This window comes from Triticum urartu, chromosome 1A (assembly GCF_056163025.1).
Source record: "Triticum urartu cultivar PI428250 chromosome 1A, HENAU_Tu73, whole genome shotgun sequence".
In the NCBI taxonomy this organism is placed as follows: Eukaryota; Viridiplantae; Streptophyta; class Magnoliopsida; order Poales; family Poaceae; genus Triticum; species Triticum urartu.
In genome coordinates, this window is record NC_141873.1 from 69,076,533 (window position 1) to 69,092,672 (window position 16,140).

At 48.7% G+C, this 16,140-nt stretch overlaps 1 protein-coding gene across 1 annotated transcript; it reads right to left on the reverse strand.

Annotated features, from left to right (window-relative positions):
• Positions 1 to 9,416: 9,416 nt before the first annotated feature.
• LOC125506043 (GDSL esterase/lipase At1g09390) lies at positions 9,417 to 10,853 on the reverse strand. Its single transcript, XM_048670955.2, has 2 exons — positions 10,491 to 10,853; positions 9,417 to 10,401 (listed from the first exon to the last, which is right to left on the reverse strand). The coding sequence occupies exons 1-2, from the start codon at positions 10,729 to 10,731 to the stop codon at positions 9,536 to 9,538; spliced, it is 1,107 nt and encodes a 368-aa protein (XP_048526912.2). The 5' UTR covers positions 10,732 to 10,853; the 3' UTR covers positions 9,417 to 9,535.
• Between the last annotated feature and the right edge of the window lie 5,287 nt (positions 10,854 to 16,140).

The window sequence follows — 16,140 nt, forward strand, 5'->3', positions numbered from 1 at the left end:
AACAATAGCATAATGAATCAGTTTTGCTGATCCGTTCTATATCTATATGTTTGTTCCCGTTTTGCACTGTTAAGGGACCCATGGAATAGGTATCAGACCCCACGCCAATAGGTATATCGGCATGATCTACAAATTCATTACACACAAAAACGAAAATTGAATTGTGTCTATACATAACCCATTTCATGAATCATGGCGCAAATTGATGGCATGGGATCCACATGCCCCCGGACATGTGTGCTATAAATCCTCTCGCCGATAAACAAATAGAGTAACACCGTGCTTGGAACGAGTGTAAGTTTATACACCCGTAATTATTTTGCAGATGTACATTACTGGTCAGTATTTGATTTTCATCTGGAAACGAAACAACGCATCAAGGCTTGTATTTTAAACTGGCCAAATATGAGGGGAAACGATCATCTAAGCAGGGCCAAATGGGTATGCATTGTCCTTTTATAAAAAAATACAATATCATCTATTGTGCATGTGAAATTTGAAGATGTAGGTTACCCATGGTGTTGATCCCGGAATTTGTATGACCTCATTGCAACACACGATATGTAACTAGTTATCAAGAAAATGTCGTGTAATCCAGATCTAGCACCACAGAAACTTGCTCTAAATTTCCAATTGGACTGGAAAAATAGACAATTGCAAAGTCGTGGCCGAGAGCACATGCATGCTCACGTTCTCCATTTAGGACAAACTACATGTAAACTCTCAATATTGAGCTACATCAGCATACAAACTAAGATTCAAGTCAACTCAATTCCCCACTTGTCACTCCCAACACCTTTTACAAAATTATTTTTGAGGAAATGTGGGAGCCCTAGTTTTTATGCCAATGGAGCGGTGGCTGCAATGAGTCGGTTGGTTGCATGTTGAGCTATGGGGAAGCCTTGGAGCTTGAAAATTGGGAAACTTGGCATAGCATGCGTGTTGTGGTGTGTGCTTTTCCAAACTAACCTAACCATCCCTCTGAATTTCATGGGGGTGGGGCTCACCCTCCCCTAAACACCAATCATAATCCTCCACATTGGTTAGTACGTAAACTTGCATAGTTACTTGTCTAGCATTGTTCTTAGAGCATCTTTAGCAGACCCCGTATATCACCGACCCGCAAAACTCGTTTACAGTTCACGGAAAAGCGACTTTGTGGACGGCGCGGGCGGTGGCCGAGCAGACCCCGCATAGCGGAACTGTTTCTGCTCGGCTGCAGTCCACATCAACCCGCAAATCAGATGGGTTTTTATCTGAATTTGACACATATGCCACATATTCAGATGGTTTTTTATCTGAATTTGACACATATGACACAACTATGCATATCGCATCCGAAAGCACAAGCACAAGTACTCACCAGCGGCTTAGGGCGGTAGCTCTGCAGTGGTCGTTGTTGGGGAACGTAGCATGCAATTTCAAAATTTTCCTACTCTCACGCAACATCTATCTAGGAGATTCATAGCAACGAGAAGGGGAGAGTGTGTCCACATACCCTCATAGACCTAAAGCGGAAGTGTTTGACAACGCGGTTGATGTAGTCAAACTTCTTCATGTTCCGACCGATCAAACACCGAACATACGGCACCTCCGAGTTCTGCACACGTTCAGCTCGATGACGTCCCTCGAACTCTTGATCCAACAAAGTGTCGAAGGAGAGTTCTGTCAGCATGACGGTGTGGTGATGGTGATGATGAAGTGATCCATGCAGGGCTTCGCCTAAGCACTACGTGAATATGACCGGAGGCGTAAACTATGGAGGGGGTGCGGCACACGGCTAACAATGTTTGTTGTGTGTTCTAGCGGCCCCCTTCATATATATATAGGTTGGAGGGGAGGATAGGCAGCCAAGGGGCGCCCCAAGTAGGAGGAATACTACTTGGGGTCCTCCCAATTCGGCCTCCCCCTTTCCTATTCCTATTCGGAGTAGGAAGGGAAGAGGGGGAAGGGGGAATCCTATTCCATTTTTCCTTTCCTTCTTCCCCTTTCCTTCTCCAATTTGGCCAGCCCATATTGAGGGGGCGCACCAGCCCCTTTGTGGCTGGTGTGTTTCCCCTCTTGGCCCATTAGGCCCATATAGCTTGCCGGGGGTTGCCCGGAACCCCTTCCGGTGACCCGATACGTACCCGGTACCCCCAGAACACTTCCAGTGTCTGAATATTATCGTCCTATATATGAATCTTTACCTCTCGACCATTTCGAGACTCCTCGCCATGTCCGTGATCTCATCCGGGACTCCGAACAACATTTGGTCACCAAATCACATAACTCATATAATACAAAATCATCATTGAACGTTAAGCGTGCAGACCCTACGGGTTCGAAAACTATGTAGACATGACCGAGACACCTCTCCGGTCAATAACCAATAGTGGAACCTGGATGCTCATATTGGTTCCTACATATTCTACGAAGATCTTTATCGGTCAAACCGTAATGACAACATACGGTATTCCCTTTGTCATCGGTATGTTACTTGCTCGAGATTCGATCGTCGGTATCTTCATACCTAGTTCAATCTCATTACCGGCAAGTCTCTTTACTCGCCATAATGCATCATCCCGCAACTAACTCATTAGTCACATTGCTTGCAAGGCTTATTATGATGTGCATTACCGAGAGGGCCTAGAGATACCTCTCCGATACTCGGAGTGACAAATCCTAATCTCGATCTATGCCAACCCAACAAACACCTTCGAAGATACCTGTAGAGCATATTTATAATCACCCAGTTACATTGTGACGTTTGATAGCACACAAGGTATTCCTCCGGTATCCAGGAGTTGCATAATCTCATAGTCAAAGGAATATGTATATGATATGAAGAAAGAAATAGCAATAAAACTGAACGATCAACATGCTAAGCTAACGGATGGGTCTTGTCCATCACATCATTCTCCTAATGATTTGATCCCGTTCATCAAATGACAACACATGTCTATGGTTAGGAAACTTTTGATTAACGAGCCAGTCTAGTAGAGGCTTACTAGGGACACGGTGTTTTGTCTATGTATCCTCACATGTATCAAGTTTCCGGTTAATACAATTCTAGCATGAATAATAAACATTTATCATGATATAAGGAAATATAAAATAACAACTTTATTATTGCCTCTAGGGCATATTTCCTTCAGGCGATGCCGGGGAGGCGACGGCGACTCGGAGCGGCTCGGCTCGGTGGATCCAGGGAGCCGGTGAAGCGGCCAGGTGGAACTAGGTGGAAACAATGTCTGATCGGGCAGATTTTTTTGCGCGGCCTGTATTTTGACTGTTATTTTGCGGGTCGGGGCATTATATAGGGTCTGCTGGAGATGCTCTTAAAGAACACCTATGCTCAGTCCCCGTGAATGCCTGATATTGTGACATACTCATGCGAGTATAATCTCTTTGTTGGGGGGAAAAATTCTAAAGCAACCGTGCAATACTCTATATATAGTCCTGAGCAAGTTCCCAACAACTCCAGTAAAAACTACCCGTGGAGCGAGTCTTGTTAGTAGCTGAGGAAACAACGGTCGAGATGTACCTGATCCAGTTTTTGATCTTCGCTTTAATAAATAGGGCTAGTACGTACTACTTACACCTCAACCAAAATCACACAAGGTTTGAGGGTCCACCACGCACTGAAATGCTAAGGGGTGACTGGAAAGACGATCGCGTGGCGACCATCTACCAGCGCTAGGGTTAGGGTTTCTGCAACGGGGGCGGCGAGACTAAGGTCGTGCTCAGGGGCGGCGACAGCGCTTCCCTTGTCATGGACTGGTGCAGCGTTCTCCACCGCAGAGCGGTGCTATGGCAGAGAAGGCGAAGGAGAAACAGGGTGGGACACAATCGGTCAAGGCTACCCCGGCAGCGGTAACTACTCCGGGCAAATTGGTGAGTAGGGGATCCTCCAAGTCCCCGGCAATGAGCAAGACGTCAGATCCCACGTCGAGCCTCTCAGCTAGGCTGGGAGGGATGGTACTCTTGGATAAAGAGGCGGAAGGATTCGCCTTTGAGGATTCAGATCAGATCCTGCCCAAGAACGCAAAGTGGTCGGTGGTGGGGAAAGCTTTTCGCCCAGACCACTGAACAAAACGGTGCTAGAGAAAGCGATGCAGAGGGCATGGGGACTACATCATGAGGCGAGATTCCGGGACATGGGTGACAATGTATTTGTGGTTCACTTTGGCAGTGAAGGAGACTGGAGGCATACGATGAACAACGGGTCGTGGTAGTATGACTTCAATGTGCTTGTGCTCAAGGAGTATGAGAGTAATATACGGCCCTCGGAGATGGTGTTTAATAAGGTGGATGTATGGGTCAGAATAGATGATTTACCACCTGGGAAGAGAACTGAGGACTTTAGTCGAGCTCTTGGCAACTGGCTCGGCGAGGTCGTTAAGGTAGATGTGGACAAGGAAGGACTAGCTAGAGGAAAAGCTGAGGGTGAGGGCCAGGATTTTGATTTATGAGCCGCTGGTTCGGTGCTTCCAACTCAAGACGTCGCAGGAGGACAAGGTTGGCACATGGTTCGACTTCCACTACAAGAAAATTCCACACTATTGTTTCGAATGTGGGAGACTCGTACATGTTGCTGGGAGGTGTGATCCACTAGTAGACAAATCTTCGCAATGGGGCGGCTGGTTGAGAGCTTTGCCGGGAAGGAGCACTGGCTCCAAAAATGACGCGAAGGAGAAGACAAATAATAGCAGCAGCTTCATGAGCTCGCAATCTGAGGGTAACAAGAGAGAACAGTATAACAACGTACATGTGCGAGTTCGAGACATCCCAAAAAAATGTAACCTAAAGGATGAGTTTGATAGGCCGGAATGCTCGCGCACTGGCGTCGAGCGCATGCCTGAAAAAGGGGAGGCAAACAGCCCCATGAAGGACTGAGGTAGGAGAGAATGGACAAAGGAACGAGACCTACGATATGACCTTGAGCGTCAGAAAGAAAGAGATCTCCGGGAGCAAATGAAAATGCAGCAAAGGTGGCGGGAGTATGACAAGGAGCAATATGAAGAACGGCGCCGGAGGGAGTGGGGTACAGCTAGTAGAGAAAGAGAGGTGATTTATGGATATACACCGCACTACCCTACTGAAAGGAGGAAATGCTATTATGTTCGCAAACCCAGGCAGAATCATGAAGAACAAGGGGGAGAGGAGATAGCTCCCATGCTCCCCCTGATTCTAGGAAGAGGAGGCCAAGGCAGGTGTGGAAACCAAAGGAGGGAGGGGATAGTCAGGAAGGACATGATACTTTCATCCGTGACACAAGGTAGAAAACAACTTCAGTTTTTGACCGTATATCCGAATATGAAGGTACATCAGCAGACCCTGCTAGGACGCAGGGCCACCGGGAGCAATGAACATCTTAGCCTGGAACTGTCAGGGGTTGGGGTTGGACCCGACAGTGGGCGAATTACGGGACCTGGTTAGGTCATACAACCCAGCGGTGGTATTCTTATCAAAAACTAAAGAAACGGCAGGAGTGATGGAGAGATTGAAATGGAGTATAGAGTTCAGGCATGGGGTAGCTGTGAACTGTAACAGTAAGAGTGGGCAATTAGCTCTGTGGTGGAGAGATCATGTGGAGGTGACAGTGAGGCCGTGGTGCCAATACTATATGGATGCTCAAATTGTGATGGATGGTGTCACCTTTAGATTCACTGGAATATATGGGGAGCCTGTGGAAAAGAGAAAGAAAACCTAGGATGTGCTTCGCTATCTCCGAGCGCAAGATAATCTCCCGTGGCTTTGTGCGGGGGACTTCAACGAAGCCCTTCTCCAGAAAGAGCAGCTTGGAGGCAACCCTAGGTGTTTGAGCCAAATGGAGAGTTTTGCGGATTGCTTGTCCGACTGCGGACTCGCAGACCTTGGCTACTCGGGGTATCCCTTTACGTGGGACAACAAATGAGATGGTAGCGAGAACATTCAAGTGAGGTTGGACCGGGCCACCTGCAATGCAAATTTTGCACAACTATTCCCGGCGGTCGAAGTCATACATGTAATGACCGAGGAATCTGATCACCAGGCGCTAGTTGTTAAAGTGCATGTGGCACCGACTGTGGCGCACTCGGAGGGGGGGTAACGTCCTTTTGTTTACGAAGCAGCTTGGGCAAGGCACGAGGGATATGAGGCGATGGTGGCAATTGCACGGGCCGATGCCCAGGCAACCAACCACGAAGCTGGTGCACTTGGGGGAGCATGCAGCCGCATTAAACTCGCATCAGGGACCATGCAGAGGTGGAGCCGCCAAGTCTTTGGGTCAATCAAAAAACAAATTGCTCACCTGAAGGTGCAGGTAGCGGAGGCCAAAGTGCGGACTGCGCGGACTGGATATAGACAGGAAATAAAGGATGTCGAGGACCAGTTACACGAGCTATATGAACGAGAGGAGGTTTATTACAAGCAGAGATCTCGTGTTGACTGGCTGACAGAGGGGGATCAAAACACAAAGTACTTTCAGAACCGCGCCTCACACAGAAAAAGGAAAAACACGGTCAAAGCTCTTACCAGAGAGGACGGGTCCAAGTGTACTGATGATGACGGGATGCGGGAGATGGCGGCTCAGTTCGATGCATAGTTGTTCACATCGGAGGGCTCATGGGATGTGGAGAGAGTGCTGCAGCATATTGACGTTGCTGTTACAGAGGAGATGAATGCCAAGCTCAGTGCGCCGTTCACCGATGAGGAAATATAGGCAACCCTCTTCTAGATGGGACCCACGAAGGCACCGGGGCAGGACGGTCTGCCGGCCATGTTCTATCAAAAACATTGGGCCTTGTTAAAAGATGATGTGTGTGGGGCGATACGCGAGTTCCTTGCTGGCCAGGCAGCCCCGACGGGTTTTAATGACACAGTCATAGTGATGATCCCAAGAGTAAGCTCACTGAAGTTACTTTCGCAATTCCGCCCTATTAGCCTATGTAATGTTCTATACAAGATCGCCGCGAAAACACTGGCTAACCGGCTAAAGGTGGTTTTTACCTTTTATGATCTTAGAAGAACAGAGTGCATTTGTACCTAGCAGATTAATAACGGACAATGTGTTGGTGGCTTATGAATGTGTGCATGCGATTAGAAGGAGGAAGCGAAAGAAACTCTGTGCGTTGTGAAGCTAGATATGATGAAAGCCTACGATAGAGTGGAGTGGGATTTCCTTGAGCAAATGTTGCTGAAAGTTGGTTTCTCTAGTCACTGGAGAGAGATGGTCATGAGGTGTGTCAAATCAGCTACTTTTTCGGTTAAATTGAATGGAGGGCTCTCCTACGGTTTTCTCCCCTCCCATGGACTTCGACAAGGGGACCCCCTTTCCCCATATATTTTCCTGTTTTGTGTGGAGGGATTCTCGGTAATGCTTAAGAATGCACAGAGACAGAAGGACATAAAGGGTGTGTCTTTTGGAAGCAATGGGCCGACTGTTACTCATCTTCTGTTCGCAGATGATAGCGTGGTGTTTCTTGAGGGCTCCAGTGAAAACTTTGATGCACTCCGAGTCATTTTTCAGGACTATGAAGCGGCCTCGGGACAGAAAATTAATCTTCAAAAATTTGCAATCTTCTTTGGCAATGGCAGCTCTGACAAAAGCAAACAGGAGTTGCAGCAGGTTAGTGGCATATCAGCGGAGGCACTCAGCAAGAGATATCTAGGGCTCCCTATAGTAGTTTTCAAATCAAAGGATGGAACTTTCAAATATGTTAAGGAGTGTGCGAGAGGAAAAGTGGCCGGATGGAAGGGTCAAGGTTTGTCCAAAACTGCGAGAGAGGTGCTTGTTAAGTCAAGTCTCCAGTCAACACCAACTTTTACCATGAGTTGTTTCCAACTCACGAAGAAAATGTGCGGGAATCTGTCATCTATCTCATCAAACTTCTGGTGGGGGGAAGCAAATGGTAAGAAGAAGGTGCACTGGATCGCCTGGGATAAAATGTGCACGAGGAAACACGAGGAAGGTCTTGGTTTTCGAGACCTAGAAGCTTTCAACCAAGCCATGCTCGCCAAGCAAGCTTGGAGGATACTCCAGGTACCGGACTCATTATGTGCACGAGTCTTACAGGCAAGATATTTTGTGGAGGGATCAATACTCAATGCAACATGCCCGAACGGCAGTTCCTTTACCTTCAGAAGCATACTACATGGCAGGGATCTGCTGTTAGATGGGCTCATTTGGAGGATTGGGGATGGCACAAGAATTAAAGTGCATCATGATAATTGGATACAGGGGAAGGGAAGTTTAAGGCCACTGGGCCAAAACTATATACACGAGATAACGAGGGTCCGTGACCTTCTGAACGGGCATGGCAATGCTTGGGACCATGGGAAGGTGTACTCCATGTTCTTTCCGGACGAGGCTGAAGAGATTACCCGGATTCCGATCGATGGACCGACTATGGAGGACTACCTGGCATGGAACTACACCAAGAATGGTCCGTTCACGGTGCGATCCGCCTACCACTTACGGATGGCACAGAAACGCCTCAAAGCAGGCCGGCCGGAATCCTTTTCTTCGGTGGCAGACCACAAATCATGGATGTGTCTATGGGACACCGTCGCGCCGGGCAAGGTGAAAACACACATGTGGCGGCTGATCCGGAATGGATTGGCGGTGGGGGCCGAACTTCAAAGGAGGAAAATCAAAGAAAGTGTATTCTGCGTTGCGTGTGGAAGAGAAGAAACGATCTTTCACGGATTTTGGGGCTGTTTTCACTCATTGAAATTCTGGAAGATAATGCATTCGGAGTTGGGGGTGCCGGTGGCGATCCCACCGAAGTCAGTTGGCCCTCAGAGTGCATTATCAAGATGGCTCTTGTCTTGGTTTGCGAATGCATCAATCGATGACACAGCGGTCATGGTCCAGGGTGTGTATGTGCTTTGACTGGCCCAGAACAATGCAAGAGATGGACAAAGAATTGAAGATGCTGATGCTGATGCGATTGCGAGAAGAGTTTTCCACCTAATGGGTGAGTGGCAGTCCATTAACAGGCGAAAGAACAAGCAAACTAACCCTGCCCCTTGCGAGAAACGGAGACCGCCTGAGGAGGGGTGGGTGAGAGCCAATGTTGATGCGGCAACATCCAAGGTAGGGGAGCTGGGAGGAGCTGGCATTGTTCTTAGGAACTAGGAGGGAGCTTTCCTCGGCAGTGCCTGTCATGTATTTCCGCGGAGCCAGGAACCAGCAAGGGCGGAGCTATATGCCTGTAGAAGAGCAGTGCAACTAGCGGACGAACTAAATGAGATGGACTGCTGCGAGATCGTTTGCAAGCTGCAGAGCAAGGAAAAAGGATTTGTCTTTGCTGGGACCGGTCATTGAGGAGGTCAAGCAAATGTTGGCTACAAGGGAGAGATGGAGGGTCACTTGGGTTAAACGTTCAGCAAATAAAGCGGCACATCTGCTAGCTAGAGAGGGTGTAGCGAATAATCTTTGTAAGGTCTGGTTGCATGTATCACCTCACTGTATTTTGCATGTTGTCTCAGACGAGATCCCAGTTTGGGAAGTTTAAATAAAGTTTTGAAGTGAGTTTCAACAAAAAAAAAATCACAAGTGGTCGTGTTCTTATTTGCACAGTGCCTGTAGCTTGGTGCGCGGCTGGGAGAAGTCGCCGGAGAGTATCTTGGAGGCGACGATAGCGTTGGCGTCCTCGGTGTAGTGCACGCCGTCCCAGCTCACGTGCCTCTCCCCCTCCGGGCACGCCGTCGCCGTCGGCTGCCCACACGTCTTGAGGTTCACGTAGTTGTACGGCGGCCCGCCGTGGCCGCAGCACGCCATCAGCGGCCGCTCGATGCCGTACTGGTCGTGGTTGGCGAACAGGTCGTACTTGACGGCGTACATGTCGGTGCACACCACGGTCGCGCTCCCGCAGTACTCGTCCGCGAGCCGGCGGCACGCCGCGGCGAGGCCGGCGTTGAGCGCCCGGGCGGCGGCGTTGTAGCGGGCGAGGCAGCCGGCGGGGTCGAGCTCGTCGCCGGGCCTCTGCCGCAGCGCCAGCGTCTGCGGCAGGCACCCGATGGGCCCCGTGTTGTACACCCAGAACTTGCGCGCGCCGCTGCCGTACAGCGCCCGGACGGCCTCCTCGACCTTGGCGGCGACCGCGGCGAGCGGGCCGCCGTCCGCGACGATCTCCGGCAGCGTGAGGTTCGCAAGGAAGGCGAGCGTGATGTCGTTCTGCCCGACGTCGATCGAGTACACGGCTCCCCGGAAGTCCTCCTCCGGGAGCATCGAGCCCTGCCCCAGCGGCCGGAGCTCCCGGGTCCGGTTCTTGAAATGCAAAAACTGGTTCACCTGCGTGGCCATGGTGAACGGGATGGCGCTCTGGTTGCTCGCCGCCGCCGCCCCGGCCACCGCGAAGTTCACTCCGTCGGCGAAGTTGGAACTCGACGACTCCAGGTACGGGCTCAGGTACCTGATCCCCAGGCTCTCGGCTGCACAGGCATGCAACCGATGGCACGTCGGAGCTGAGCTCTGCTTGCATGGAACTAAACGAGCGATGGTTTGGACGCAAGGCACGTACCAATGAAGTCGATGTAGAGGCGGCCGTCCGACCAGCGGCCGGTGGTCCGGTTGAAGAAGCGGCGGCCGGCGGGCGGGCCGAGGTAGAAGCCGTAGGCGGCAGGGAGGGAGCCCGTGTCGGAGTTGGAGTCGCCGAAGTTGAACAGGACGCACCTGCCATCCGCCCTGCGTGGGAGCTCACAGCACTGCAGGGCGACGACGGCGGCGGCGAGGATCACGAGCCCTCGAAGCATTCTTACCATGTTCTCTCGATTAATCAGCTTTGATCTCAACTGCTTGCTCCAGCGTTTCCTTATCCTCCTCCGAAGTTGACTACTATTTTGTAGGTGTCTGGGTCGACTCTTCCTTTTTTAATGTCAACCGATCCTTTGAACAGCTGGATACAGATAAAGGTTTCATTGACCTTCTTGCTATGTCTTCATCGATCTCGATGGAACCTGAGGGTAAGGATAAGGGGAGTGAGCGAGTTGTTGAGTAAATAGGTAATTTTTCATTAAATTAATCTACGAGTAAATCACTAGCATGGCATTGACACAAATAAACACATACTGATATTCAGTTAAGCTAGCACATACTACGCTAATTGCAGAAATGTCTACGTATAACGCTAGCATGGCTAAAACAGAAAACAGTATGAGCGGGATAAACGAGTTATACCCTCCAGTTGGCCATGCAGAGGCCGCGGCTTTGATGGCAGCAGCAGCGTCCTCGGCGGCCTTCTTGTCGGCTTCAGCTTTCTCGGCAGCGGCACGTTCGGCGTCGGTGATGATGATGATGAAGGCGACGCGGACGTAGAGGAAGTAGACGATCGGAAGCGTGCAGTCGCGTAATCGCTACCCAAAAACCTATTCGCCCCTCACCCCGTACAGGAACCAGAAGGGCGTGGTTTCGGAGACCTGCTCTCCCGTCGACCGTGTACGCGGCGGACAGGATGGAGTCACCGGCGGCAGCAACAGCAAAGGAACGACGATGGGCAGCCGCGTGGAGAAATGTGGGCTCGACCCACGTCCGAGTCCGTGACAGGCCACGATCTGACGTCTCAGATCGTGGCCCAGCTGTCAGAGAACTCTCCGTTAGTGACTGGCAAAAATAAGCGCGTAGGTGTGAGCTCGGCTCGGCTCAATCCCACAACCCGCGTCGCGTCGCGTCGTGGCGAGGCGTGGCGGCGGAGGAGGAGTGCGCGAGGGCCTCTTCTCTTCTCAAGCTCCAATAGCATGTAGAAGAGAAACCCTTATAAGGAGGTCCAACTCCTTTTCCACTTCCGGGGTGGGACTAAACTTCCCACTACACCTAGTGCCACATAACCACATGGGCCCTTAGAGATTTTTCAGAAATTGCTATATGGGCCTAGAGCCCATCTCAAATTTCAGCAATCCCCCACCAGATCTCGAGGGCCCATTGTGTCCTCTGTTCTAATTACTGTTTCGATATACCAGTGTTTCGGTGAAGAACTGTTAAGGTTGAGCTTCACCTAGAGCAAGTAGTTACACTCCTTCACAATTGAATAATAGACTATGCCTTGAATTGTCAGTTTGGCGTAAAGAAGTTTCACCACATGTCTTACTAGTACTAGGCTGCCGAAAGCTGACCCCTCGGGTGGAGCATATAAGTCACACTCCTAGCCTATTCATGATCTTACTAGAGATCACCCCAATCTCATAGACTGTGACCAGCAGTTGGACTCATATAGGTTTGTTTCTCCAAAGATCGCTCTGTAGGATGGCATCTTGCTTATATAAGCTTCGGAACACATTAAGACAGTAGTCATCCTACCATACAGTATCGAGAGCATTGCATCTTCAACGGAGTGGGTTAGTATAGTTACTCTCCTCAGTTCACCACTGGCTTGTTTTCCCAGGTCCTAATTCACGGGATCTCCGATCACTTTGGTTGGGTTACTACCATGGCAACTTATGTGGGTCTCATACCCATCTCCCTCGATGCATTATCTATCACTACACGTGATAGCCCTTTCGTAAAGGGATTTGTCAGATTCATAGCCGTATGGACATACTCCAACGCTATCACTCCGGAGTTTCTTAATTTTCTGACAGCCTTTAATCTTATTTTTATGTGTTTGTTGGACTTCATGTTGTCCTTTGAACTTGTCACCTTGGTGATGACAGTCTGATTATCGCAGTTCATAAGGATAGCCGGAACCGGTTTATCAACCAATGGCAAGTCCATCAAAAGATCTCGAAGCCATCCTGCTTCGACACCAGATGTGTCTAATGCTGTTAATTCTGCTTCCATAGTCGATCTCGTTAAGATCGTTTGCTTGCAAGACTTCCAAGAAACAGCGCCACCTTCAAGAGTAAACATATACCCAATTGTGGCCTTCATCTCATCAGCATCAGAGATCCAATTTGCATCACTATACCCTTCAAGTACCGACGGGTATCCGGTATAGTGAAGTCCATAGTTCATAGTACCTTTCAGATAGTGCATAACTCTTTCAACAGCATGCCAATGTACATCACCCGGTTTGGAAACAAACCGGCTCAGTTTGCTCACAGCAAACGCGATGTCAGGCCTCGTTGCGCTCGCTAGGTACATTAGTGAACCAATGATTTGAGAGTATCTCAATTGATCTATAGTCGTGCCTTTGGACTTTCGAATCAACACGCTAGGATCATATGGTGTTTGAGATGGTGTGCAGTCCGAATATCCAAAACGACTCAACACCTTCTCAACATAGTGGGATTGCAGAAGTGTAATCCCACCCTCATTATCTCTCAGTAGCTTGATGTTCAAGATAACATCAGCCACACCAAGGTCTTTCATTTCAAAGTTCTGAGACAGAAACAACTTGACCTCCCCAATGACTTTGAGGTTGGTTCCGAATATCAGTATGTCATCAACATACAAGCACAGTATAACTCCTTCGCCCCCACCATGGCGATAGTATACACATTTGTCAGCCTCATTAACAACGAAACCAACAGATGTCAGAGTTGTATTAAACTTATCATGCCATTGCTTAGGTGCTTGCTTCAGGCCATATAAATATTTCAGCAACCTACACACCTTTCTTTCCTGACCATCTATCACAAAGCCATCTAGCTGTTGTATATAGATTTCCTCATTTAGCTCTCCATTCAAAAAAGTCGTCTCAACATCCATCTGGTGGACGAGAAGACCATGCAAGGCCGCCAACGAGAGTAATACTGTAATGGTGGTCAGTCTAGCCACAGGTGAATAAGTATCGAAGAAATCTTCCTCTTCTTTCTGGTCATAACCCTTGGACACAAGCCTAACCTTGTACTTTTCAATCGTACCATCGGGCCTAAGCTTCTTTTTGAACACCCACTTACATCCCAATGGTTTGCAACCATAGGGACGCTCAGTGATCTCCCATGTCCCGTTAGCCATGATGGAATCCATCTCGCTACGGACCGCATCCTTCCAGTAGTCAGCTTCTGGAGAGGCATACGCTTCTGAAATAGAAGTAGGAGTATCATCCACGAGGTACACGAAGAAATCATCACCAAATGTCTTTGCAGTCCTTTGTCTCTTGCCCCTACCAAGGGTTTCCTCGTCATCCTCCTCGGGATTTCCATCATGTGTTTGTTCATAATATTCCATAGGGATGGCAGGTTCAGGAGTCTCCACAGATTCCTGTCTAGAAGTGCTTTGCATATCTCTCATAGGAAAAATATCCTCGAAGAATGTAGCATCCTTAGACTCCATAATTGTACCGACCTTCTGGTCAGGTACCTCAGATTTCACTACTAGAAATCTATAGCCAACGCTGTTCTTAGCGTAGCCCAAATTAACGCAATCCACAGTCTTTGGTCCAAGCTTACGCTTTTTGGGAATCGGCACATTGACTTTCGCCAAACAGCCCCAAGTACGCAAGTACGAGAGTGTTGTCCTTATCTTTGCTCATTTCTCATAGGGAGTGATCTCATTATCCTTTGTCGGAACTTTATTCAGGACATGACATGCCGTCAATATAGCCTCCCCCCACCATGCCTTGGATAAACCCAATGTATCTAACATGGCATTAACCAAATCAGTTAGAGTACGGTTTTTCCGCTCGACAACCCCGTTTGACTGGGGTGAATAGAGAGGCGTCCTCTCATGAATAATGTCGTGTTCCGCACAGAAAGAATCAAACTCACTCGAGAAGTACTCTCCACCACGATCTAACCGGACTCGTTTAATTTTCTTTTCAAGTTGATTTTCAACTTCTGCCTTATAGATTTTAAAGTAGTATAGAGCCTCATCTTTAGTGTTAACAGATACACATAGCAATATCTAGTGGAGTCATCTATCAATGTCATGAAGTTTTTTTTCCACCTTTAGTCAACACTCCATTCATCTCACAAAGATCAGAATGTATGAGTTCTAATGGTGCCAAGTGTCTCTCCTCCGCGGCCTTGTGAGGCTTGCGAGGTTGCTTAGGTTGCACACATGAAAGGCACTTAGAACCTTTGGCTAAGGTGAAACTCGGGATTAAATCCAACTTGGCTAGCCGCGTCATAACACCGAAACTAATGTGACAAAGACGTGAATGCCAAACTTCAGATTCATTAACATTCGAATGAATATGGTTCACGACTTTATTACAAAAATCTGCGAGGGAAAGGAGGAACATCCCTCTGCTTTCATAACATTTTCCAACAAAGAGTCCATAATTCGTAACAACTAATTTATTAGACTCAAAAACCAACTTAAACCCTTCTCTACATAGAAGGGAACCACTAACGAGGTTCTTCTTGATGGCGGGGACATGCTGCACGTTCTTCAGCTGCACGATCCTTCCCGAAGTAAACTTCAGATCGACCGTGCCAACACCATGAACAGAAGCACTCGCGCCATTCCCCGTCAATACGGACCCGTGGCCTGTGACCTGGTAAGAAGTGAACAATGAAATGTCAGCACACACATGTACACCTGCACCTGTGTCCACCCACCAACCAGTGGGCTGAAACACTGAAAAAACAGTAAATAAATTACCGTACCCAGGTGCACCATTCTCATTGTTGTCCACAATCATGTTGACGGACTTGGAGTCCTGTCATGACTTCTTGTACTTGTTTGGGCACTTGTTGGCCCAATGTTCAATCAAAACACAAGTAAAGCAGCCCTCATCCTTCTTGTTTTTCTTGAAAGTCTTCTTACCCTTCTTCTTAAAGTCGGTATTGTGTTGGACACTGTTCTTTTCCTTGGACTTGTGGGAGTTGAAGTTCTTCTGGTTCACCATGTTGGCGACAGAAGTCCCTTCGGCCCCTTTTCCGTGCGAGTCCTTTGCCCTTGAATTCTGCTCAACACTCATATGGCCAATGACATCCTCCATAGAGAATTCACGCCTCTGATGTTTCAGAGTGGTGGAAAAGTTCCTCCAGGAATTAGGGAGCTTAGCGATTATGCAGCCCGCGACAAACTTGCCCGGTAACTCGCACTTAAGAAATTCAAGCTCCTTAACAATGCATATTATCTCATGAGCCTGCTCCAGTACAGGACGATTTTCAACCATCTTGTAATCATGGAACTGCTCTATAATATGCATCTCGCTCCCGGCATCGGCTGCCCCGAACTTAGATTCGAGCGCCTCCCACAAGTCCTTGGCGACATGCACATGTAAATATGCGTCGACCAGTTTATCTCCGATCACGCTAAGAACTGCTCCGAGGAACACAACGGTG